Source organism: Thermobia domestica, chromosome 14 (assembly GCF_964235325.1).
Source record: "Thermobia domestica chromosome 14, izTheDome1.hap1.1, whole genome shotgun sequence".
In the NCBI taxonomy this organism is placed as follows: Eukaryota; Metazoa; Arthropoda; class Insecta; order Zygentoma; family Lepismatidae; genus Thermobia; species Thermobia domestica.
In genome coordinates this window covers 155,870,940-155,898,422 of record NC_137467.1, presented here as the reverse complement: position 1 = coordinate 155,898,422, position 27,483 = coordinate 155,870,940, and the positions used below count along the sequence as shown (strand labels likewise).

The following is a 27,483-nucleotide window of genomic DNA, read 5'->3' as shown; positions in this document are numbered from 1 at the left end:
GAGAGTGTTCTACAACTTTACCTCTTTTAGTTTCGTGTTATAGAGCCATGTATTACACTGGTATAAAATAATGAATTCAGCCTTTTTTCTTTGAATTTGGTACTATTTTTCAACCCATCCAGAGCTAGGACTGTGGCAACACTGGCTACAACTAAAGTATTAGTTGGCAACGCTGCAGTACTGTATATTTGGCGCGAATAATTATATGAAAATATTGAAAAAGGTAAGCAGTGAAAAGTAAACGAAATTAAGAGTAATTTATTAATAATCAGGAATATAAAGATCTCTTAAGAAGCGAAATTATGTACACATATGCTTACAGATTACTAACATGTGAGGTACTGTACGACAACTATAAATACACTGTCACTTAGTCTGGATTGAGGGTATCAAGGCCACAAAATATAAAATATACAATCCAAAGGGAAACATTTGACATTATTTCGGTATTGCCGAACCACGCGAAAATCGAAAAAAAAAAAAAAAAAAAAGGCCTATGTTTAGCAGAAGGGATCCAGCTCTTTTCTCTAAAAAATGTTACAATTTAGGTAATTTCTGTTCACATTCGGTTAGCTTAGGGTAGGGTTGGTTAGTTTAAGTTCGGTTAGGCTAGTTTAGGTTAAGTTAGGTTAGTTTAGTTTATGTTATATTAGTGTAGGAGTCTCGCATAATTTTCTAAAAACATGATAGATTTCGCTTATTTCCACTAATATTACATTAGTTTAGGTTAGCTTACGTTAGTTTATGTTAGGTTAGGTTACATTTAGTTACGTTATGTTACGTCTAAGTACTTGCATAATTTTCTAAAAACATGATAGATTTCGCTTATTTCCACTAATATTACATTAGTTTAGGTTAGCTTACGTTAGTTTATGTTAGGTTAGGTTACATTTAGTTACGTTATGTTACGTCTAAGTACTTGCATCACTCATTTCTCCTGTAAATTTTGTGTTTTTTACTGGCTTCTGGACCCCTTGTACTAAACATACCCCCCCCCCCCAAAAAAAAAAAAATCTCACCAAAAATATTGTGACTCTTTCTCACTTGGTAGTGATTATTATTCGAAATACAGTGTGGACGTTCGGCATGAAAATTAGTGCATAAAACACAAACCAACTTCTGCTGAATACTCACTTAAAGGGACGAATGCCATCTAACCGAGTAAGGGCAGGAGCGCAGCAGGGACCCAGAGCTGTAGCGAGGGGTTGGGTATGTAGCAAATAGGCGCGTTAGCGGTGGTGGGTATACGCATAAACGAGGATATTGGAGAATGCATGGCTTATGTATTGCGCAGCTTTGGAGGAGATACTAAATGACATCCAAAAAAGTACCAAGTTAGGATAGAATCGATTATGTTTGGTTAGATACTTCTTTTCTGTACTTTTAATTCGTTTCAACAGTTGCGATCAGGGGGGGGGGGGATTGATTTAAATCACGATTTTGATCAAAATTTAAATCACTTGATTTTTTAAAATAAAAATCTTTCATTTAAATCAAATTCCAAAATAAATTAATTTAAAGTGAAAATAAGTATAATATCGTTTCTGTTCTGTTTCGACTATGGAAGATAATCATAATGGAATGAGGCTTAAATGTATGTACACTACAGTATGAAAACGAGTATCATGCAGAGGATGATTAGGAAAAATCCCGTTTGGAACGGGTAAAGGGTGAATCCCGCTTTCTTCTCTTCGTAACACAGGGTTTTTAAATCGTTAACTATTCCAACGGGGAAATCACCATGGACATTTATGACAAAAATTCTTTTGTGTCCACGCCTATTTGTTTCCAGATTATAGGGGCGTATTTAGAGGTGTTGATCCCCTCTCCGAGACAAGAAAAAATATTTTAAAACTTTAGGCGAAATTTATTTACTAAATACATAGAAGTTCCTCGGAATCGTAATACGGCAAATTTCGGATGCGTTAAAATATCGAATAATACTTTTGATAAAGTGGATACTTTCAAATATCTAGGATAAATATTAACAGACGAGAACGATATTCACGAAGAAATTAAATGTCGACTAAAAGCAGAGAATTCGTGTTATTATTCAGTTCAAAATCTCTTGTTGTTGCGAATTCTGTCGAGGAATTTGAAGCTTAGAATAATAAAATGATAATCATGCCTGTTTTTCTGTATGGTTGCGAAACATGGTCGCTTACTACGAGGGACTGAAAGTATTTGAGAACAAGTTCCAAGACGAATATCCGGACCCAAGAGGAATGGGAATGGGGAATGGCGGAAACTTCATAAGGAGGAACTACGTAATTTATACCGTTTACCAATCATTGTTAGGGTCATCAAAAGGTCGGCAGGTCATGTAGCCAGGATGGAAGAAAGTAGGAACGATTTCAAAGTCTTAACTGGAAGACCAATCGGAAAACGACCATTAGGAAGACCTAGGCGCAAGTATGAGTACAATTAAGATGGATTTTGTAGAAATATGAATACAAAGTAGAAACTGAATCCAGTTGGCTAAGGACAGAAGTGAATGGATAGCTTTTGTGAACGCGGCATTGAACCTCCAGGTTCCTTAGGCCATACAGTTAGTGAGTTAATTTTAGGCGAAACTTATGTACTTTATATGTATTTCGTGACGTTAGCTAGTTCCGATTTTTTTTTTTAGAAATTGCCCCTGCCAAATATCAGTAACTCTATGAAAAGAAACGTGTCATGTTGATAAACGTTGCTATACTTTTTTTAATGTTTAAGAAACATTGTTTGGGATTGAAATAGGTTAACAATTGGGATTAATTCAAAATTAAACCCCAATACTTTCACTTAAATGGCGACTTGTATTATACGAGGAGAAAGATTTGATTAAAAAAAAAAAAAAAAAAAAATCGATTTAAATAGAAAACATCAGCAAATATATATATATATATATATTAAATTATTTTTCCACCCTGGTTGCGATAAACTGTTGTCCTGTTTAGTGTCCATGCCTTTCACACAATTTCAACAACTGACACTGCTTCTTTTTATGTTACTCGATAAAACTCAAACACGATATATCACAATTTTGTCATTTACGCACCATTTCCGCACTGCCTTTCTCATTATGATAACAAGTGTACCTCTCCGCCAAATAGTCCCTTCTGCCTCCATATATAGTAGCGCTTACAATCAAAAACAACTAACAAGTATTTTAACTTCAACTGTTCCTCTCACCTGACTTTCACTCATTCTTTCTTACAAACCAAAATAAATTCTCCAAGTCATGTGGTAAATTTTCTAAAATTAGTCTGGCTATACATCAGTTAACTCGAACATTTCACAAGAAAGGTTTCTTTTTTCATAAGGCACACGCTGAAGGGTAAAGACAAGTGTAGATCGCAGGGTTGACTGGTTTAAACTAGATTTTTTTTTTTTTTTTTTTTAATGGTTTAAACCAAAGAAACGAAAAATGTTCGTAAAAGTGAAAGTGTTCGTAAAATCTTGATGAACACATTTGTGGGTTATCACGTTTCACTCCCGTATATTATTCCTATTATATTAAGACCTAAATTCCCCATTCATTACTCAGAGATCATATTACAGAAGCAACATTTTTTTTTATAAGTTTATGAATGTTTCTTTTGTGATTTTTTTAATAGTTTGTTATTATTATTATGCAATTGCAATCAAAGAAAAATTCTAAATATTGTTTCGTTATAATAATGTTTACTATTGATAAATACATCGAAATGCCGTACTTTGTTTTAGGGACGGGGGTCATACAAACCCTACGAGAGGCATTTATTGAAGTCAGAAGTGTCTTTGATATCTATTTATGTATAAATGGTTCAGAGACAAAGTGGACATTAAGTCGTCCTATTTCTTTAACTCGGATTAATAAAAGTCATAGTGAACTAACTTGGACTAAATTAGTTCTGTACTCTGCAGTACTTTGAAATTGTCCATACGCAATTCTGTGTAATGGTTTCATTTGTGTAACTGTTTATCTTTTTATCCTTCTGAAATGATTCTTAACAATTATATTAACAAGTACATGAAAAGAACAGTACAACGTATTTTTATCAGGAGTGCTTCGTGAGTGAGTCGGTAGACGTATTGCATTTGTGGCTAATTAATCCCGGTTTCGAGTCCAAATGGATGACAATTTCTCTCGGATGTAAGTTGAGGAGCGGTTTGGATTTCGCTTTAAGCTTACGTGACCCGTTCCTGCATAACCCGGTTGTTGCATAATAACACAAAGGCGAAACAAAATTATTTCTGTCCATATGTGATATAAATACATAGAGCAAATTATTTAAACCAAAAAAGAGTTTTTTTTTTTTCAATAAAAACCATGGTTTTTGCTAGAGATGCAAGGACTCGGAAAAAAAACGTCTTTTTGGGAAAAAACTCGGTTTTTTCTGCTTCGCTTTTTTGCTTGGGAAATTTTGGGCTTTTTTTTTTCAAAATTTTGCTTTAAATTGATAAAGCATACTTTGTTACGCTTCTATACAGCACAAGAACTCATTTGATTAGTGGTTGATGTAGATAATAGTATAGAACCTCTAAAATAAACCATGAATTTCGAAAAGATTTTTTAAAAATTCTTAACATATTTACATTATGAATTCCAAAGGATTAACCAATACATATATAATATTTTCATAACTTCTTATACACAGAAATGAGTACTATAAAAAAAAAAAAAAAAAAAACCTAGCAAAATTGTATGTAGTATATTTACTTCAAAATATCACACACCTTCTTTTTGAAACAAAAAATAAAAGACATTCTTGAACATTCTGTCCTGTACATTCTTGAATTTTTTAAGTTTTAACTTTCGTATACCTTGTATGAATATTTCGGACAAATTTTTCATTCATTGATCACATACGTAATAATGTTACCACCTATCAGGTGCTTGGAATCTGCAAAATCGGTAAAATTCCGAATTCTATAATGCACTGACTATTTCTTAAGCTTGTTCAGAATCCGGAAAGTATCAAGTTTTCTGTTAATGGATTATATGCGTAATAGACTGTTCATTTGATCGTGCGGTTTCCTAGACTTATAACCACCATCACGGTTTACCCAGTCCTGAGGGTTTCTGAATTTTTAACGACAGGAATTCAACATATCATTACGGAAAAAAAAAGTCACTGTTCCAATTCACAAGAAAGACGACAAAATTGAATGTAATAATTATCGAGGCACTTCTCTTAACATTATATTAACAAGATTGGTTCCATACGCAGATAAAATTATTGGAGATTATCAGTGTGGATTTAGGGAAATCGATCAACTATCGACCAGATATTTACTATTCGATAAATACTTGAAAAGAAATGGGAATATATTATTCAGTACATTAGCTGTTTATTGGTTTTAAAAAGGCTTACGACTCGGATAGGAGGGAAACATTGTACGACATTCTTACAGAACTCGGAATACCGAAAAAGCTAGTTAGATTAACTAAATGTGTTTAAATGAATCCCAAAGTAAAGTCCGAGCAGAAAAATTCTTGTCCATGAGCTTCCACGTCGAGAATGGCCTGAAACAAGGAGATGCGTTATCGCCATTATTGTTCAGCTTTGCTCTGGAGTACGCAATAAAGAAAATTAAAGATAGCAACCAGGCCCTAGAGCTGAATTGTATTCTAAAGGTTACGGCGTATGCGGATGATGTAAATTTAATAGGGGATGATAATAGAACAATAGAAAGAAATGCAGAGTCCTTATTAAACGCTAGCAGCGACATTGGTTTAGAAGTAAATGCAGAAAAAACTAAATACATGGAAGTTCACCGGGATCGTAATATGGCAAATTATGGATGCGTTAAAATATCAAATAATACTTTCGAGTTCGACAAAGTGGATACTTTCAAATATCTGGGATCAATATCACCAGACCAAAATCATATCCACAAAGAAATTAAATGTCAATATGATCTCGAAGCTTTGCTGGCGTCTACTATTAATCCAATGTTCTCGGGATTGCTGCCAGAGTGAGTGTTGCTGTGCTGAGCTTTCGTTACCATACAGCGGCAACATCTTCAGAGCTAAGTGTTGAAGTGTGCTGGTCGTGCAGATTATATTGTGGTGTTTAAGAATCGCTGTGTTCCTATTGGTTGTTTTTGTTGGCCAATGGCGTGCTCTGATTTTGCTGGTGGAAACTGCTCTCTGATTGGCTGATGGTTCTTTTCGTACTGAGAAGCTGGATCCAGATGTCAAGTAGATGATAACCTTCGTCTCTGTTGATGGATGGCTTGTATGTACGGATGAATAGAGATTCATGTATTTTCCTGTCCCAGAACTGTTTGCTTTTCTTTAATACTTCAATTTGGTCCCACATGGCCGTATGATTATATTGTATGCAGTGTTCGGCTATTGCAGATTTTTCCGGTTGTTTAAGTCTGGTGTGTCGCTGGTGTTCTTTCATTCTGTCTTCAATGTTCCTTCCTGTTTCACCTATGTAAGTGGCGTTACATTCACAGGTGATCCTATAGATGCCTGGTGTCTTTAATCCCAATTAGTCTTTTGCACTTGGTAGTAAACTCCTGATCTTTGGTGGAGGGCAGTGTACAGTCTTGATGTTGAATTTCTTCAATAGTCTTGCTAGTTGGTTGGAGGTTTTTCCCATATATGGAATAAGTGCAATATTTTCCTTGTCTGCCGTGTTGTCCTCTTTTGTGGTGCAATCTCTGCTACTGTATTTTCTCATGGCTGTGTTGATCTGTTTCGACGAATATCCGTTGAATTTGAATACTGTTTCCAGGTGAGATAGTTCTGTGCTTATATTATCTGGATCTGCTATTTGGTATGCTCTGTGTATTAGAGTATTTAACACCCCCATCTTCTGTGCAGGATGATAAAAACTGGTCGCATCGAGGTAGAGATCAGTGTGTGTGGGTTTCCTGTAGATTGAATGGCCTAGACTTCCATCTGGCTTCTTGTATACGAGTACGTCCAGGAACGGGAGTCTTCCTTCTGTTCCTGTTTCCATTGTGAACTGGATGTTGCGGTGTATAGAATTCAGATGCTGCAGGAATTCGTCGAGTTTCTGTCTGCCATGGGGCCATATGACGAATGTGTCGTCTACATATCTGTAGAAAACTGTAGGTTTGTATGTTGCTGTTTCTAGCGCTTTGTGTTCAAAATACTCCATATAGAAGTTCGCTATTACTGGAGAGAGAGGAGAGAAAAGCAAACAGTTCTGGGACAGGAAAATACATGAATCTCTATTCATCCGTACATACAAGCCATCCATCAACAGAGACGAAGGTTATCATCTACCTGACATCTGGATCCAGCTTCTCAGTACGAAAAGAACCATCAGCCAATCAGAGAGCAGTTTCCACCAGCAAAATCAGAGCACGCCATAGGCCAACAAAAACAACCAATAGGAACACAGCGATTCTTAAACACCACAATATAATCTGCACGACCAGCACACTTCAACACATAGCTCTGAAGATGTTGCCGCTGTATGGTAACGAAAGCTCAGCACAGCAACACTCACTCTGGCACCAATCCCGAGAACATTGGATTAATAAAATTAAATGTCGACTGAAATCAGGAAATTCGTGTTATTATTCAGTTCAAAGTATTTTGTTGTCGCGAATTCTGTCGAGGAATTTAAAGCTTAAAATATATAAAACGATAATCATGTCTGTTGTGTTTTATGATTGTGAAACATGCTCGCTTACGCTGAGGAAAGAACGCAGATTGAAAGTATTTGAAAATAAAATCCTGAGACGAATATTCGGACCCAAGAGGAACGGGAATGAGAGAAACTTCATAACGAAGAACTGCATAATTTATACGGTTTACCAAACATCCTTACGGTCATCAAGTCTAGGAGGCTCAGGTGGGCAGGTCATGCAGCCAGAATGGAAGAAGGTAGGAACGCTTTCAAAGTTTTAACGAAATCCAATTGGAAAACGTACATTAGGAAGACTTAGGCGCAGATGGGAGGACAATATTAAAATGGATCTCGCAGAAATAGGAATCTAAAGTAAAAACTGGATCCAGTTGGCTAAGAATAGAAGTCAGGGGAGAGCTTTTGTGAACGCGGCATTGAACCTTCGGATTCCATAGGCCATAGAGAGAGAGAATATATTTAAGTTAAGCACAACTGCACAACAACCATGAGTGTAGTTAGCTTTTGAGCTTCTATCGGGAAGTCCCGGATTCAACCCCGCATTCGACCATTTTGACCAAAGATTTTCTTAATTGTATGTGTGAATGTAGAGATAATGCTTGTACTGTGAGTTCTGGCCGACTTCCTTTCTTATAGTTTTAAATCGTTGTTATTACTAATTACCAACAGTGACAGATTTGCGAAGGGGGTTAGGTGGGGATGTTTTACGGGTGAAGCTTGTACCCCGGAATTATAGAATTTCTAAAACAAACGAAATATGTGCTATGTCTTTACTCATAAACTTCAAGCTCTTCTCAAATAAAAATTAGGTGTTTTTTAGAAAAACTAAACATTAATAAGAAAAAACCCTCCCAAAATACTTTTCTAAATCCGCCACTGATTATCAGTATAAAATGGTCTTCAAGGTTGTATCCGGAAGGTTATTGCTGAATATACAAACAAAACGAAACATTAGTTATGCTTGTACTTGTAAACTCCCAAATAAAAATTAAGAAATTTTAGAAAAAACAAACATTAAGGAGAGAAACACCTCCCAAAATATTTTCTGAATCCGTTACTGATTGTTTGTAGAAAGTGGTATTCAAGTTTGTATTCGGAGGATTATTGCTAAATCATTCCACAGCTACAGTATAACAAGAATGTGGAAGTACACTTTGACAGATATACTGACAAACGTACGCTCTGACGGATATATTGAAAAACAAAAGTTTAACTTATGTACTAGAAGCTAGAGTAGGCCTACTAATTTCTAGGAAATGAAACACTTATGACTAAAAAGAAATGATGTAGAAAAGAAAAAAATGTCGATAAGTCAGAAGTTAAAATAAAGTTAAACATCTTCTACAGTTGCCCTAAAATACTACGTCCTTATGTTTACGTTTACTTTAATTCATAAAACATGTGTTCCATCCATCATGATGGTGAATTCCAGAGCGAAATATAGCATTTAGTTCATGAAATCTTAGTATACTATAAGAAAGCTATTCAAATAGAAAAATCATGAAAATGAAAAAAAGCCAAAATTTCCAAAATTCTCGTTTTTTTTTTTTCAAAAAAGCCGGCTTTTTATATGCAAAAAACCATCGTTTCAAAAAAGCCGGCTTTTTTGCATCTCTAGTTTTTGCCAACCCTGGTAGATCGTTAGTTGAACAACTTCACACTGAAAGCTTGGCGAATTGTAGCTGATAATTGCAATAGTAGCACAGAGAACTCTGTGATAATACCCATACCTTAATACACTCCATATGTTCCGGATAACACTGAGTTTGTTACGAAAGCAATCCATTTTGGTAGCATCCTAGTAAGAGTGAAGTCGCTAATAGCTCGCAGATTAAGAGTATGAGGGTACATTGATGTGGAAATAGTATCTTACTACCTTCTATATTAGCGCCTACCCACGAACTGGGTATGGGTTTATAATATGTTAAACAAATGATATAGGATTAGTATATGTGCTTGCACGAGGGATGGGGATGTTGTATTTCAAAAGTGAAAGTACGGGACATCATGCTTCCATCTTTTAAATGCGCAAATATAAAAGGAGGAATCTCCCATTCACTTCCTTGAACTGGTGTAGTAAATATAGAAGCCTAAAGCGAAGTTTAAAGAAAAAAATGCCTGTTATAGGTTTGTCAGTTTATGTTTAAGAGGCCCCAACACGGCGAAATTAAAATACCGCTAACTTTACAGCAATTATGTGATATCTTCAAATAAAAGATAATCGAAATGTAGAACAAGAGCTCGCTAGACGACATTCTTTTGCATGAGGTACCGTTATCACGAGTCACCTAGTAGCTTTTCGTTTGGAGCCATCTAGAAACGCGAAAATATATGCCGATTTTCTAAATGACTGGAAATCGAAGTGAGTAGTCATAACGGTATCTCATGTAAAATAATATTGTCTAGCGAGCTCTTGTTCCACTTTTCGATTATCCTTCATCTATTTGAAGATATCACAAAATTAGTGGCATTTTAATTTCGCAGTGATTAGGCCTCTTAAACCCTTTGAGCTGCTTCATCCATACACTGAAGAGAATTTGTAAAATATTGAGAAAGTAGTTTTCTTTTGTTCGCCGTAAAGAGGAACTCTTTATCGTCGTAAACCGGGACATTTGTGTGTCCCAGAATTTGTTTCCGGGACACAGATGCCTATTCCAGAAATTCTGGGACGTATAGCAACCCTAAAGAGGGAATATGCTTGATGAGCCGGAGAGAGATGTGGCAGAGGAGTAGCACAGTATTAGGCGCAGTGGGGACCGCTATTCACAATCACTATGGGTAAAACATATATTCCAAAAGAAAGTCTTTTGCATTGTCTAATGCTCACTGTTACGAAATATATTTGCGTGAAAGGATTTCTTTCCTGACCTAGGGAAAGTGGGAGGGGGAGGTCGGAGATTATAGTATTAAATGTTAAGAACGCTATTTACAGGTACTAACCTAGGTACACGGACCCAACTACAGCTTTGTTTTCTTCTTGCGACAGCATTGTAATATTTGCAGGTATAATAATTAATTGGTTTCTCTATTGATGCACTCACATGTTATGGCATCTACATAAGTAAGTTCCTAAATATTGCCATTTCTTTGTGAATTAATATACTCTATCATTCTGCTCTCAGATTTTTGTAATTCCTGAATTTCCTTTAAGCTTCCAAGCTTTCGACTCTCCTCTGGGGTCTTGGTCACGGAGATTAAAAACAGGAAGAAAAAGAATGGAAGAAACATCAATGAATAAAAATGGGACGGTCTTATCAAGGGAAGAACTGTATTGTACGGAACACGTTGTCAAGTACGTCAGCGATCAACGGATGAAGATGATGCAAACTAAAATAACTGAAGAGGAAAAGGATAAGGTTGGAAATATTAATTTACGATATTTTTCTCAAATCATGTTTAAAGTCGGAAGTTAACCCAAAATTTGCCAGATTGGAAGGTTGCTACTTTATCACGAGTAACAACTGCTACTTTATCACGGTTTGTACAAAAAGTTCAAAAGGAATTGACAAGAGGAGCAAGTAGGGAAAACAAATTTTAATAAACCGTTTGAATCGTGAATGTTCAAAGGATATTTTAGTTTGCATCAGCTTCATCCGTTGATCGCTGACGTACTTGACAACATGTTTCTGTATAACACAGCTTTTCCCTATGCCATTTCATTTTTATTAGTTGATGTTTCTGTTCTTTTTCTTCCTGCTTTTAACCTGCATGACCAAAACTCGAGGGGAGAGTTGAAAGCTTAAAGGAAATTCAGGAATTACAAAAATCTGTAAGTAGAATGGTAGTTAGAATTCCTGAGCGTGGTGGCTGAATTGTCTAATATATTCTAGCTTTAAAAAGGTGAACTCGGATTTTTCTTAATCTACACCAAAGATTCTGTCGAAATGTAAAATTGGTTGTAATATTTGATAAGTTGTTAACATTTGTGTGCTTTCCTGTGATAAGTTGTTCATTTATACTGAAGAATGTCAGGCATTTACGAGGGGAGACTAGAAGGTTCCCACTTTCACCATAAGCGAAATGACCTAGGAATCTGCAATTTAATTCACGGACGCAACCTTCTCTACGTATCCACCTTATGTTGCCCTATATTTCTCGCATCGATGATTCAATCTGGCTATATCACCCGCATAAAAGTCCGAGGAGTTGGAGGCACATTAGTGATTCCTTTTCTTCCACATAATACTGTCCCTCAAAAGTTTCACTATATTTCGGGAGAGGGAGTAATCAGATGGATAGATCGATTCAATATGATTGAAGGAGCAAAGATTCGTAGCTACATTGGTGGAAAAAAAAAAAAAAAAAAAAATGAGGGTTACTACCGTTTGGTGCCTTGTTTCCTAGCAGCAACACCTTTCGAGGGCAAATTTTTGTCTCTGTTTTGATAGCATACCTTAACGTTGGAGTAAGCCTTTTTTCTTTCTTTCTTTTTAGCTGCGGTGGCTCAGCAGTAGAACGTTCACCTCTGGTGCATGGTGTCCCTGGTTCGATCCCATCTCGTGCCGAGTGAACTTTGTGGTGGACAGTCACCGTGGGGGGGGGGGGCTCTCGGGGTTCTCCTGTTTCCTCCCACTTTCTCCATTGCATTCATTTCTCATTATCACAGCCTCCTTCAACGTAGGCGGCATAACTGTGGGACGTAAAAGTCAAAGATTTCATTTCATTTTTCCTTTTTTAAAAAGTTTAATATCTCACGTTTCTGATCCAAGGCAAAGGGGATAGTGATAATAAGTAAGAAAGTGGGATAACATTGAAGTACCCTGAGAAAGCTCATACACATTGAATTTGGTCACCACAAACCCCACTTGGCGCGAGCTAGGATTTAACTAGGAACCTCACGCACCAGAAGTGAGCGCTTCACACTGAGCCGCTATAACACCAAAATACGTCCCTATGATTGTAAACATTTTGTCAGCAATGTAGATATATCTATATAGTCTCAAAACACATATAACTTGACCTTATTGAATGTTACACACTAATCTTTTCTCGAAGTTAGGGACAAAGTATGTTTTACCTATTTCTTTGGTTTGAGGATCAAATAGATACACTCATGTCCAAAATGATTGTCGCATATTTATAACTGTCTTCTTGTAAGAATATAATTTGATAATGATTTTGCAGGGTACTTTTAATACTGATACTATGTGTATAATCGGGAAATGTATATTTGTGGTAAATTTCATAGGAAAAGAATTATAAATACGAAAATTAGAATGAGTAAAACAAAATATTGCTAAATGAACAAAAAAGTTTTATTTTCGTTTTATTGTTCTTATTTACTGCTCTTTTGACATGAAATTTGCCACATACATGTCTTTGCCGATTATACACATACATTATAAGAAATACCAGGTGAATTCGTTATCAAATTATATTCCTACAAGAACATATTTATAGACATGCGACAATAATTTTGGACATGAGTGTACATCCAGCATTCATTCGTAGGCTAGTCACTGATCTGTTTACAAAATTATCCTTGTCCTTATGATATAGGTCCAAAATACTTTGTGCACATTGCAAATGTTTTTGAAATTATGTGAACAATTGTCAGTATGGAGGGAACCTGCCATGCTGCTACTATGCTCATATGCAGGATGACATGTAATCTTGTGTGAATGGACCTCCTAATGTTTACCTCTTTAGATAATTAAAATTAGTAGTTAAACGTCTGTCTCAACTTTTGCTAGCACGCTTGGGTTTGGAACCGCTGAGAGACGATTTTCTCTTGGGTCATTGTGTATAGTTGTAGGACTACATTTGCATTCCCTTTTCCAGGGTTTCGCTGTGACATAAGTTGGGCATTCCTCACCGTACACGGTTGTCATCTCTTCATATATCGTTTGTGCCGAGTTTACTTGAAGGTCTTGTTGGTATTCGATCTTGTCCAACATCCTACCGCGGCCTTTTTTTTTTTTTTTTTTTTTTTAATAGCTATAACTGCAAATTTTAACGTTACTAGCTTATCTATTATGGTGAGGGTAAAGGCTTGTTTCCCTTCTTCTTGTTTAATACTCCCGTTAATGTTTCCTTATGAATAATCATTTGCAATATTTCAAAGCCTAATCGGACTTGTTTTTCTAGTAGCTGGCTGCGACGAATTTTATACTTTTTTATTTGCACATTTTTGTTGAAAATCCTTACAATATACGCATATACAGTATATATCTCCTGTCAAACCTTCGAGAGAAAATCCTTATAAACTTAGGATAATTAACCTAAAGAAGTGTATTGAATAGATTTACAAATTTGATGTTCCCAGCTGTCAAGCTTCTTTCTCTCCCGTCTTTTCCCACTTATGTGGGGTCGACGTTTGTGATGAGTCTTTTCCATATAGCTCTGTCCGGGATTCTTTCTGTGTTAGACCTTTCTTCGCTGAAGTCAGTCTCAACCACGTCCGTTCCCCTGCCAATCCTCCTATCCTTTTCCATTCCATCACTCTTCGGATCACATAGTCCTTTGTTCTCAGATGGCTCTACCACGAGGCTCGGATCCAGAATTTTCTGATGGGGGATGCACCAATGGCTACCAGTACATTTGATTTTTTTTTTTTTTTTTTTTTTTAAATTCCGTTAAGCATCTGTGGTGTGAATGAGGAATTGCTCTGGGAATGTTCAGTGTCTGGTCTCGAGAATTGGACCCACGATTTTCCGAATGCAAAGCCAACGCTTTACCAACTGAGCTACGGGCGCTTTGTATCGTATAATGTTCAGTACATAGTTACCTTGCTGCTTTAAATTAGGAATTTCTTTAATCATGGACACTTGTAATATATGGACACTTGTATCGTATAGAATCATTATGAAAGTGTTGATATTTTCACTGCTAGCTTCTCATTTTAGATGCACTCCCCCTCAATCCGGCTCTGTGTACCACTGCAGTCTTTTCCCTTTACTCTCTCACTCCTCACTCTGTCTTGTTATTCCACACATCCAGCGCAACGTTCTCATTTCGGCAAGATTCGATTTTTTTTTTCGTGTTTCTTTATTGGCCTATTTCTGCTCCGTATATTATTTTTGGCCTAACCACTGTTTTATAAATCATCTCTTTACTCTTTACTTTAATTGTATGGTCGCACAGAACGCCACGTACTTTCTTCCATTTCATATCCTTTTTGCAATCTATTTGTTATTTCCACGTTCAAATTACCATTTTTGGTAACAGATCAGCCTAAATGTTTAAAATTTTTCACTTCATTCAGTTGTTTTCCTTGTAGCCTTACATCTTCATTTTTTTCTCAGTCGAAATCTAGATATTCTGTGTTCATTCTGCTAATTTTTGGTCCTCTAAACACAAATTACTATTTTCAAGTGAAAACACTATCCTTATTGTAGTATGGCCGTTTTATTAATGTTTTATAGTAATACCTATTTTAGACAGTAATTGCAGTAAGTAATCTTATAAATTTTTAAAAAAGTATTAGTACCAATGTATTTTTATAATTAGTACTAATTATAAGTTTTATCACATATAGATATAGTGGGAAGAAGAAACTTGACAACACTGCTGCTTGGTAATTTGTTGGGTAACCATACACTTCTGAAGTTTATCCCAAATAGATTTAGATTTAAGCTGTCTCTTTAATATTCCAGTGAGTATCTCGTATTGGAACATAGTTTCTAAAGGCGTTTTTTATTTTTTTTATTTTGTGTATATAGTAGTTGATTTCTTAATAAACAATATCAACAAAATGTTTAAAAGAGATAAATCAAGCTAGGAATTTTAGGTGCAAATTTCAAATTTAAACGCATACGAATAGTACCAAAAATAATATATATATATATATATATATATATATATATATATATATATATATAAATGAAGTGACTATGTTTGTGACTTTATATCTCTTGAACCAACCGACCGATCTCCATCAAATTTTCAATATAGATGAGGTTCAGACCTGGAATGTTTTTTATCATTTCACTTTGACGGTGCAACTTAGGGGAAGGGGAGATTTAAAAATGATCGAGAATAACCGATATTAGTGTCGAATCCATAGTTTTCGGGGTCACTCAGACGAACAGTGACACTTCCGATGCCGTTTATATCCAAATTGAGCCATTTATGTCCAAAATTAAACGTATTCTCCCCGTGCGAAGAACGGGTATTCTGTTACATCACATATGAGGACTGAAAATTGGCCATAATATATTAAAAAATCTACCTTAAATAAGTTCCAGAAACACACTGTTTTTGTTTGTTTGTTTGTTTCTTAAGACTGCATCTCTATTGACTTAAGCAAAGCTCCTGGCTATAAGGTTAGCGTACGCGCCTTCGGCGCGGGAGACCCTGCTTTGATTCTCAGTCGAAGTTCATGTGGTTTGGCTCGCACGTTAAGTTATAGATCCATATAATATAATCTTGATGCTAAACAGCATGCTAAAGATCAAGTTAATCAACCCATCCAGTCACTAAGTAAATACGTATTAGTATGTAAGAAAGCCCTCAACAATACCGATTGGTGATAACTATGATCTGTCAATTTCATGTTGCTACCTCCCTTTACTTTCTATTCAATGGCTTTTGCCTAACCGGACTGCACTGAAGCGAAGGTAGTGTGATCCCGCACACACCCAGTGTTCCTTGTTTAATTATTATAAGAATAAAATGCGGAAAAACAACTCATGCTGTAGAAAGATGAGAGAAGGTGTAGGCATTGATAAAAAAGGTGCACAGTTAAGAGTGTGTTTTTTTTTTTTTTTTTGGAAGAGAAGCTAATTTAGGCGTTTTAATAGCGAAAAGAAAAAAAAAAAATACAGCACGTAAAATTCCTAGCTCTAGATGTAAGTGGAAGATATATTACTATTATCAGGGTTTGAAAAATCCACTCGCCAGTGGCGAGTATTTTTTACATTTGACGAGTAAATTCCGATCAGTTAAAAACGTGAATTCAAGGATAAATAGCAGATGTCACTTTTTTTTTTATTATTTGTAAAAGACATGCCAATAAACAAAACAAAAAATATATTGACATGTTTACTGTGTCGCAAAGTTACTTTTGTTTACTTGTATAAACGCTGTTACAGTAAATGGTCTGGCTAGTAGATTTTTTTGTCTGGCAAGTACTTGCAAGATTTTTCAAGCCCTGACTATTATGATTATCTGATTATGGTACTGTAATTAATGGGTGATTTTCGTTCTGTGAATTTAATATAACCTATTAAGCTGAAAGCTGTCTTAAATGTAAATAAAATTGTGTACGACTTGGGTGAGCACAGGTTTCACTGTGAGTGAGTACTCATAAACATGGACTTTACTTTTTTCTGTGTAAGAAGATGATATATATTTTCAAAAAATAATATAGATTTTACTTTATAGAGACCATGCCACGAAATATTGAAATTAAAGCCAAAGTACGAGATGTTTCAACGTTGTCACAGAAGGCGGAGAATCTAAGCCAATCCAGTGGACAAATCATTCCGCAAGAGGACACATTTTTCCTGGTTCCTAATGGAAGATTAAAACTAAGAGAGTATCAGGTAATTTAAGAATTGTATTGAATCATGCTTTAATAACAATTATTGTTATACCACAGAGTGACTCAAAAGTGCGTATACATATCTTGTGGTTCTTTCAGTCATTATTTGAGTCTTAAGGCAAGTGTGCACGCGTTATTTGACGGGTGTTTTTTTTAGAGAATTCTACAGCTGCTGACCTTTTAATCGCTTTCAAAGAGACACTTGCACGTTTGAAGTTAAAAAAAATATTCAAATTTCAGTGGATGGCCCCAGTGTAAGCTTCATATCCTACTGCATGTCTTCAAGTCAGATATCAAGACGTTGCTAAATGACTCTATATAGGAAGATCTAGGCAACGTACTTTACAGGGAACATTTAAGCCTACGATTGAGGTAACAATCTGGAGATGAATTTCTAAGAGCTCTTTATAACTTGTTTAAGGATATTCTTCCAGTACGCCATGCCGAGTACACTCCTATGGATAATAAAATTTTCCAGTGAAGTTTTGCTCTGTGTTGGTTCGAAAATAGTAGTTGCTCATTGACATGATTTATCCGAATAAGATTAAATGCTTAATCCTAAACTTAACAATTTTTAATGTACTTTCTTCAGGAGTAGAACCCTTCCTTACTAAATTTCAGACGGACACTTCTCAGTCCATTTCTTTACAATACTTTATCAGATGTAATAATAATAATAAAAAAAAAAAAAAAAAAAAAAAGTGATGATTTGGTGCAAAAGTTTGTAAAACCAGAAGCTTTTATTTATTCGAGTTCATGTATACGAATGTGTACGTAGAATAAAGAAAATCATCTTCCTGTGAAAGACGTTGAAAAATGAAGAAAATAATCTTTCTGTGAAAAAAAAATTGAAAAATGAAGAAAATGTTCCGTGAAAAACGTTGACATAGTTTTGCTACACACACACTGCCTTTAGGAAATGCCAACCAATAACGAATTTGGACAATCTGGATTTTCGCCAAAATTGCAGAAAGTGTCTATAGAAATTTGTTCTTAAACTTCGAAGTCATCATCTTTAAATTAAAAATTGACTAGAGCTTTTTCTTGTTTGGATCTTATTATTTCTGCAGGATCTGATGTTGGAGTGCTTCGCATGAAGTCCCTTTTAGCTAAACTAATTGAAAATAATTGGTTAGATGGGAATAGGGCAGATAGACTTGCGTTTCAGTTTAAAAGTTTTGTTCGAATCCAAAGTGTAAAATAATTGTGAGTTAGTATTCTAGAACTGGTCAGTATTTGGATGACTTTTGGCAAAGGAGTGTGGATACTTCAGAGTAAAATTATTTAAGAGATGTAGCTAAAATGGTCTCGATTTTCTCCCATAAAAATTCAAATCTAGAAAGAGAACTGTCAATCAATACACAATGTGTAGCAGATAATTAAAAGAAGAAAAATGGCACTCAGACTTGTGTAAAATTCAGTAGTTTCTCCTGTTAACCTTGAGAAACTCTCTACAAGGAAGTCCATGATTCATTATGCACGAAGCATAGCGTACGCAGGAATTTATTTCGGGAAGGGTCTAAACTCAATATGAGGGTATTTTATATTAAAATTCCTAAAATAGGCTAGCTAAATATACACAAAAGTCGAAATTTCGGAAGGGGGGAGGGTCCGGACCCCCAGGACCCACCCCCTGCGTACGTCCCTGGCACGAAGTGCTCGTGGTCGTTTTGCAGAAGCAGCAAATCAACGATGAAGAGAAAGGAAAACAAAGGGGGGGGGGGGGGAGAGAACCTGAAGACAGAAAAATAACGATCATTCTGAACGAGCTTGAAGCTCAGGAAACTAAAATAATGCACAATATTGAGGGTAAATAAAGCGTTGAGAAGTGAAATGAATTATATAATAGTATCTATGTTAGTATACCGCAGCCAATTTTATGTATATACATCCATTCTTTTTTCAGTGAGTGTCTCACTGACTTTTTCCTTTCATATCGGACGAAACTTTCATCATGTGACAAGTTACAGATTCAAGTTAAGGGACGATGTTCAATTTCTTACTTTATGCAGAAATTTTTTTATTAAGTAAATGTTCTGTAATTTTAAAATAAAATAGTGTTATTATATTATTTATCTTTCTAGTTGATTCAGGAAAAATACATTACTTATGTACTATCGGTGTCATGTTTTCTTGGTCCTGTTTTTCCATCAACTTGGGAAAGTCTGTATGGTTAATTACACATCAGGGAAAATTAAAAAAAAAAAAAAAAAAGGTTCTGAAAAACTGGGAAAAGTTAGGGAGTTCTTTCTGGTGATTTTTGTTGCCAGCCTGTTCTCCATTTCATTCACTATCATCGCAGTCTTTCTTAGCTTCTGTGCATAATCTTAGGACGCTAAACTAAGAATTTCACTTCATTCCTGTTGAAAGATCATGTAACAAGTGGCCGCTACTATTAAAGTCGTGTTGGGGAAGATATGTTGAGAAAGACGTAAAACATGTGAGCGTGAACAAAATGGCCCTGAAGCAAAAGATTCTGAAATGGTGTTGGGTCCCTGTATATGAGGTACTGGGTTCAATTTCCGGTGGTTTGGATACCACTAATCGCAGGCGTACAGGGCTCCTTATCTTGAGTTTCCTAGACAACTGTTGGGCTGCACCTACCCCATATTTGTTCATATTGGTTAAAGATAGAATGAAAGAACAAAAGAGAGAGAGGATAAATTAAAAATATTTGGCCTTATTTTACAATTTCTCTATTCAACATCCACCTTTGTTTGCTCTCTTGTAGTACATTCTGCTATTAAAGTCTCTACAACACCCAATACTTGAGTCCTAGGTTCGATCTAGAATTGGTCATCTTTATTGGTTTTCATACAGGCGTTGTCTTATGTGCATACAAGGTTTGTTATGCATCCCAACTTACCATTGAGGTTGTTTAGGTTGTTTAGGTAAGTTGGGATGTTGTAATGTGTTAACAATACCTTGTTTAACACATTGGCTGCAATGTGCATCACCGAAGATTCCCAGTGGCCTTACTTCGCAGAACCATGTGCATTATATGATTCACACGCTTTGTGTTGTATGAATCACCGATGATGCACAAGCATGTAGGTCTAAATGATGAAGTATATTTTTACGGCTTCAGAAAGATGTTCGGTATACTTGGTTTCCGGCTTCTGAAAATTTCTTTTTCCACAAAGTTTTTGATAATTTTGATATGTATTTTCCTCCAACAAAAAATGTCCTGACGGTTTATTTTACCCGATTTCGTTGTGGCAGTCAACGTGTTAACTTCCAAGCATTGACATACCTTTTTTTCTCTTATGTGAGGAGGGAGGGGTTATAGCATTACTTTGAATAAAGGAGCAGATGTACTAAGCCTCACCCTGGTTCGCCTCGTTCCTTCTATTCAAATGATCAATTTTGGTTTGAGCCAGCTGACAATTACCATACGAGGGTTGCTATATATATTTCTGGCCTAGGCAACACTAAGTGTTGCCAGGTGCAATCTGACATTTCCATTGGAAAGTTTGACATTTTGTAGCATAAATGTACTCAGAACTTTTTGACTTACGACAATTTTTTTTTCTTTTACAGGTACTTGAAGAAATCAACTTGGCAAAAAAATGGAATTAACTCGTGAACATTTTCGTGCGATCATTTTTCACAACTTTCGACGTGGATTATCACGACAAGAGTGCATCGATGAACTTAAATCTTTGTATGGCGACGAAGCACCATCCTATAGCACTGTGAAAAACTGGTACAACGAATTCAATCGTGGCCGACGCTCGCTCAAAGACGAATTCCGTGAAGGTCGTCCAAAAACAGCCGTTGTGCCAGAAAACATCGATGCCGTACGTGAACTGATAATGCAAGACCGTCATGTGACTTACCGTGAGATAGAGGCATGCCTAGGCATTTCTTCCACCAGCATACATTCGATATTGCATGAACACCTGGCCGTAAAAAAGGTTTGTTCTCGTTGGATCCCGCACAATTTGACAATCGCTCAAAAGAAAGCTCGTGTGGATTGGTGTAAAGAAATGCTGAAAAAATACGATCGCGGTGCTTCAAAAGACGTTTATAAGATCGTCACAGGTGACGAATCATGGATCTATGCGTATGAGCCCGAAACAAAACAGCAATCGACCGTGTGGGTCTTCCAAGACGAGCCAAATCCAACGAAAGTTGTTCGTGGAAGAAGCACTTCGAAGCAAATGGTCGCCTGTTTCTTCGGCATAACTGGTCATGTGGCGACTGTTCCGCTTGAGCAACGTAGGACGGTCAATTCTGAGTGGTACACCACCATTTGTTTGCCTGAAGTCTTCGGAGAAATTCGAAAAATGAACAAGAGAAGACGAATCATTGTGCACCATGACAATGCGAGCTCTCACACATCGGCTCAAACCAGCGCATTTTTGACCGGCCAAAACGTCGAAGTGATGGGTCATCCGCCGTACAGCCCTGACTTGGCACCCAATGACTTCTTTTTATTCCCACACATCAAGAAAAAAATGCGTGGTCAACGATTTTCGTCGCCAGAAAATGCTGTTGAAGCATTCAAAAACCATGTTTTGGAGGTGTCTCAATCGGAGTGGAAAAAGTGCTTCGAAAATTGGTTTGAGCGCATGCAAAAGTGTATAAATCTTGATGGAGAATATTTTGAAAAACAATAAAACCATTTTCGTTGATAAATATTCGTATTTTCATTATTAGGCCAGAAATATATATAGCAGCCCTCGTATCGTCTTAAATTTAGAAGAAGACAGAATATTGTGAAAGATTAAAAAAAACAGGTTTTGTAATAAGAGTTTTTTTTTTTTTTTTTTTTTTTTAATTACAGGATGGAAATGGGGAGTTGATATTTTACGACCGCCCAGATGCCGAGGGACCAAAGACTAGTCATTATAAAAAATGCCAAACAGAACAGTCCAAGGATTTGAAAGCTGTTCTATCAGAAGCTTTAGGAGTAAAAGGTGTGGTCAAGAAGACCAGGAAATTGTACATGGTTGGTCAAACAAGAGTTCATGTTGATGACGTTGAGGGATTAGGAAATTTTATGGAATTGGAGGTAAGTGATTTAGAATAAAATTCAACAAAATTCGTACCAAGTTCTACCCTCACCATGTGCAGCAGGTACAAAACATGTCCAAAACTGATTTTCCCCCACGCACGGAATTCTGCCAGTCATGTCTGGAGAAGTTTTATATATTTATATATATATATATATATATATATATATATATATATATAAAAATCTTGTAGATGTGTTTACAGATGAAGGCAGTTGACCTCAGTGGCGGTTCGTGACCCAACTAGATTTTCATACACGCTCACCTTTGACTGTTTAGATTTGTAAAAGTTCAAAATCGATTGACAGGGCTACCACACTGTGATACATTTTGGAATACTATCACCATTTGAAAAGCAGAAGTGGAGTTTTGTCCGGTAGTATAGTATCACAATTAGCATCTTTTGTTTCTTTCGTAATAGCATCTCAGTACAACTCCAACATGTACTGGAATCATTTAGAGCATCATTTTTAGATGTCCTTTTGAACTGAATAGCCTTCTTTTGTCAGTTGGTGTTTTGAGACTGAATCTAGTTCGGAGGTAAAATCTATAAGATCTCTAAAACCATCAGGATTAGTCCTAACGCAACGACTTCATAAAATTTGATATAGTTAATTATTTGGGAAATTACGTGTCTGTTTAGACTTACTGACTTAAGTTTTTGATCTGCCGTTGTTTTAACTTTTCCTTTTCTCTTCGAGTCTTAAAGGAGAAAAAAGAAAGGTTTTTAAGCTTCTGAACAGATTCATATACCAAACTCCAATCTGAACAACAGAAATAATCTAGAACTTATACAAGCTTTTAAATAAACAGACAGCAAATAATAACACTTGGCACTTAATTATGGTTTAATTTTTATTGCAATTCATATCTTTGCAATGAGAGCACCGACTTCGAGAGTGAGAGTGAGTGACTGTTCTGGGAAGCGGACTCGGTGGCGTATTGGTTAACACATCGGCATAGTATTCTGAAGGTCTCGGGTTTTAGTCTCGGTACAGCCAGTCACTTTTTCACTTTGTATGTTAAGTACATAATAATTTAAAGTTATGTACATAGTAATTTAAAGTACATTCAGAAAGAGTAGTTACACGTTATAAATATACTACAGTATTTGCTTGTCACTTCCACTTAACGTGCCGCAATAAAAATAGTTCTAAATCTCGAAAATAAAAATTACTTTTGAACACGAAAACAAAAATGACCTTCTCACTAACTTGTTTCGTTTCCTTATGCAATTATTTCATGGTATTCAAATCTCCCTTGAAAAAAAAAAAAATGTTTTACTGAAAGGAAGAGAAATATGTCCAGGAAATTCGTGAGGGTGTAGATGTTATGTCCCTTGATTGAGCAATTTTCCCATACTGCCAACAAGAATGTATGTAGCAAGGTTTTGTGATCTTTTCCGTTATATTTTCGAATTGGAACATTTCTAACACCAATATCTCATGCTTGGTTGCTAAATATTGACCATTAAACATCTCGCTTCAGCATCAGCTTAACATATTTGTAAGACATTAACTTATTTTTACATACTGTTTAGAATTTAGCATTTCAATCCGTAATTTGAAATGTGATATCAACTTCATTTACTAACAACAGAATTACATATGATAAAAGCAGGAAGTAACCGATTTTTGGATCACAACAATTTCTCTATAGGTGCGAATTCAATTATATATAAAGAGTGAAAAAAATACATGGCTGGGCCGAAGATCAAACCCGCGTCTTCTGCTTACCGTGCCGATGCTTTAACCGTAAGGCGAGTTCGGTGCTTGGTCCAGTCGTGAATGTCTAACTCCTCTGTGTAAACAAAAAAAACATTAACCTATTAGCACATACGTTTTCTGGAAATTAATATAACATTTTTTAAAAACTGACACATTGCACATTGTATTTTATAATAATTTAGGACTAATAGGAAAGTGCTGCATAGTGATACCATCTATTAATGACCAGTCAAAGTACATAGTGATAAAGTATTCACCATACACACTAACATTTGAGTTAGTAGAGAAGAAACGGGAGGGAGGGATGTGAAACAGGAAATTTCCGTAAGTCGGCGCCAGCGAGTTAAAGTATACATAGTAGCTCTAAGCAAAATCTGTAACAGAATGGTGTGGTTACTGTACAGGAAGCACATGAATGCTTGCTGCTCAATGAAAATTATACTATCGAATAAAATATTATTTACAATATTCCCTATTTCCCGTAAATTAGTTAGCCAATGATAACTGATAACCAACAGACAGCAGACAGGCCTTCCATTTCTTCTGAGTTGTAGCCTTAACATTTGGTCTTCAACGGAGCTTTTTTTTTGTTTTCTTTCTTTCTTTCTTGGTGTGTGTGTTTAATATTCCATATATTGTATTATTATTGAAGTTAATTATTTATGTTTCGATAATATATGTTGAAAAATATATTTGAGCAAAGTAAATTACTTATTAATTAAAAAGAAAAATAAATTAAACTATATCTAAATTTCAATATTTCAAGTACGGTATGAAGGATTTTTTAATTTAAATAAGCTGCTTTGCACTCTATATGTAGTGTGACAACTAACAAAAATTCGTACTCATCACTTTGTTTAATCTTCTTCGCGCCTACTTTATACACAGGAATACCTTGCATAAATGACTTTGCTCTAACGCGGTTTATATTATTACACATATTTACAAACTGGCAATAAATTTCCCAATTCAGATGTTCAAAAATAATTAAAGAAAAGTGGTACACAACACATCTGCATGTATAGATGGCAATACTGTATAAGTCAAGTCTAGTGTTGTGTTCTGATATTTCACACCGTTGGAATACGGAGAGATGCGAAGAGGATTCCTTTAATACCTCGACAGGCTCCGGCTCCTAAGAGTGGCTGTATAAGCGGACATTTTGAGGCAGAAGTCATCAGTTGTTAATTTGTCGTATCTTACCTATCTCTTCAAGCTGCAACGGGCAGGAGATTCCATTATAGAGGAAAGAACTTTTAGTGGCCTACTTATTTGTAATCTTGTGTACAAACTGTATAAACATCTTCGATAATTTAAAAAAGGTGAAGGAAAACCTGTGTACGTTACTCTACCGAATAATACAATATTAACTATAATTGACTTGAATTGAAAAACATACCGTGTCCACCCTTTTCCCCTTATTTTCAGTTTTTTTAAATAAATAATTCGTCGACATCTATGGTCCAAGGGCTATTCACTTGCGTAATATTACACCCTAAGTCCAACTCAGAAACCTCTTTTTTAATGTAGAATAATTTCTGCTGAATAGAACACGATCCCAAGTCAAAGGACTTGGGATGTTATTCAACTCTATTGTGGGGTTTAGGACGTTTTTGTGTCCAAGCGAATCACATCGCTACAATGGAAAACTGAATGACTTAGAAAGATTTTATCCTGCTATAATAATATTTTATTTGACCTTAGTTGCAAACAATGAGAAACCAAAGTTATTCGCCTCCCAGACATTTATCTTACAGTTTAACGTCCCACGATTATGCCGTTTATTCTAAGGGAGACGGATAATTGAGGCAAAAGAATGAGGATGTAAGAATTGGTGGAATGGGAATATGGGAGGAAACGAATATTCTGAGAAAACTCACGGACACGATGTTAGTCACCACAAACTTATTTGATCGGGGATCGAACCAGGGACCCCACGCAACACCAGAGGTAGACACTCTACCACTGAGCCACCGTGCCCCTTTCAGACATTTAATGACATTATTGGACCTTCTTGCCAGCCTTTGAAGTCGGTGCGTCAATACATTCTTTTAGCTGTTTGATTTCGGTACATTTTTATGTAAATCACAACAATCATTCAACAATATTATAACATAACACAGTGGCATCATTTCAGATTTTTTTTTGGAGGGGGGTGGGGGTACAGACTCTCAGATATAAGTTGAGTTTTACATTTTTCATTAGTATATTAAAGTATAACCACTCATTCATACTTTGAACATGTAACGGTACTTAACACAAAGATATTTCAAATTGAGAACTTGAATTGAAGATCATTCCAAGTGAACAGACATATACGTATATACATATGTTTAACCTTGATATATGTGTTTCATGCAGTTGCAACTTTAAGGAAGGACAACAAGGAACATTATGAAACCAGTAACAAGCACTTCCAAACAAAAGTATTCAGTATTATAATATTTAGTTTTCTTCCTGAAAAAAATACTCCGGTGAACTTGGGACATTTTTCAAATGAAGAATTTGGGGCACGGTTACGTGGGGTGATAGATGGATCATATTTGGTGCTAGGAATTCCTGATTCGATCCCAGGTTCTGTGAGTTTGTTGTAGATAACATCTTATACGTGCGTTTGTTTTCTCGGGCTCTGCAGTTTTCTCCAAAATTATCATTTCATCAAATTCTTTTTTTTTTTTTTTTTTTTTTTTAATCATGAATGAATTCAATTCAAACCTATTGTAAAAAAATGCTCGAACAACACAGTTTTACATAGCATGGGTATTTATTGAAACCAGTTTCTATATTTGTGAGCAGAAGAAGCCTAAGAGTTTGAAATGTAATGTCGGCGGTTAAAAAATTGAACGAAGTTCTAAGTACGAATTTTTGTTAGCTAACAACATTCCGTTGCATCATCATATAGTTAAAATAATTGTTGGTTTTGACTGTAGGTAATGCTTGCTGATGATCAGACTCCAGAGGAAGGAGAAGCTATTGCCCAAAAGTTAATGGAGGAGCTCGGTGTGTTACAAGAAGACTTACTGTCTGGAGCATACATGGATTTGATACTGAAGAAACAGTGATGTTTATATTTTGAAACTAAAAGTTGTAAAGAGAAAGACAAAAATGCTTTATGAAAAATATTTTTATATTATGAAAATAAAAAAAATATATATATTTAGAACTAATTATGAAAATGAGAAGTCGTTAATTGTTGCTGCCTTTTTATTTGTTAATTTCCTGCAAAATCCAGGTAAGAGATCTTTATGAGTGGTGTTTTTGAAAGTAGTAGCAGTAAACCTAGAATTAAAACGACACCTTTTGAGGATCACCTTTGTTTGCATGGATTGATTTGCAACAATTAAAAAAAAAGAGAAAGAAGAAGAAGAAATTTTAGTAGTAGTAGTAGTAACAATAACAACGCATGGAGAAGAGATACTCCTTTTCTTCTTACCCTACCTATTATTGTCGGCGTCCCGTATTAATAAAACAGTGTTTTCATTGACGCCTTGTCAATCGCTAGCTGGGAAAACTTTCTTGTTTGACATTTTCTTGTATGTTTCTACAGATATGAGCTACAGCGACAGCATAATGTTAAGATGTTGAGTTGAACTGAGTAAATGTCTGAAAATGATATACTAAACTATATATAGTTTTTGCGACACTTTCAGCATTGA

The 27,483-nt window shown here is 35.7% G+C and overlaps 1 protein-coding gene across 1 annotated transcript; it reads left to right on the top strand.

Annotated features, from left to right (window-relative positions):
• The first annotated feature begins 66 nt into the window (after positions 1-66).
• On the top strand, positions 67-27,018 carry LOC145670427 (uncharacterized). The gene is made up of 4 exons (XM_081739095.1): positions 67-223; positions 16,923-17,083; positions 21,872-22,099; positions 26,758-27,018. Exons 2-4 carry the CDS (start codon positions 16,928-16,930, stop codon positions 26,887-26,889), a joined length of 516 nt encoding a protein of 171 aa, XP_081595221.1. The 5' UTR covers positions 67-223; positions 16,923-16,927; the 3' UTR covers positions 26,890-27,018.
• Positions 27,019-27,483: the final 465 nt, after the last annotated feature.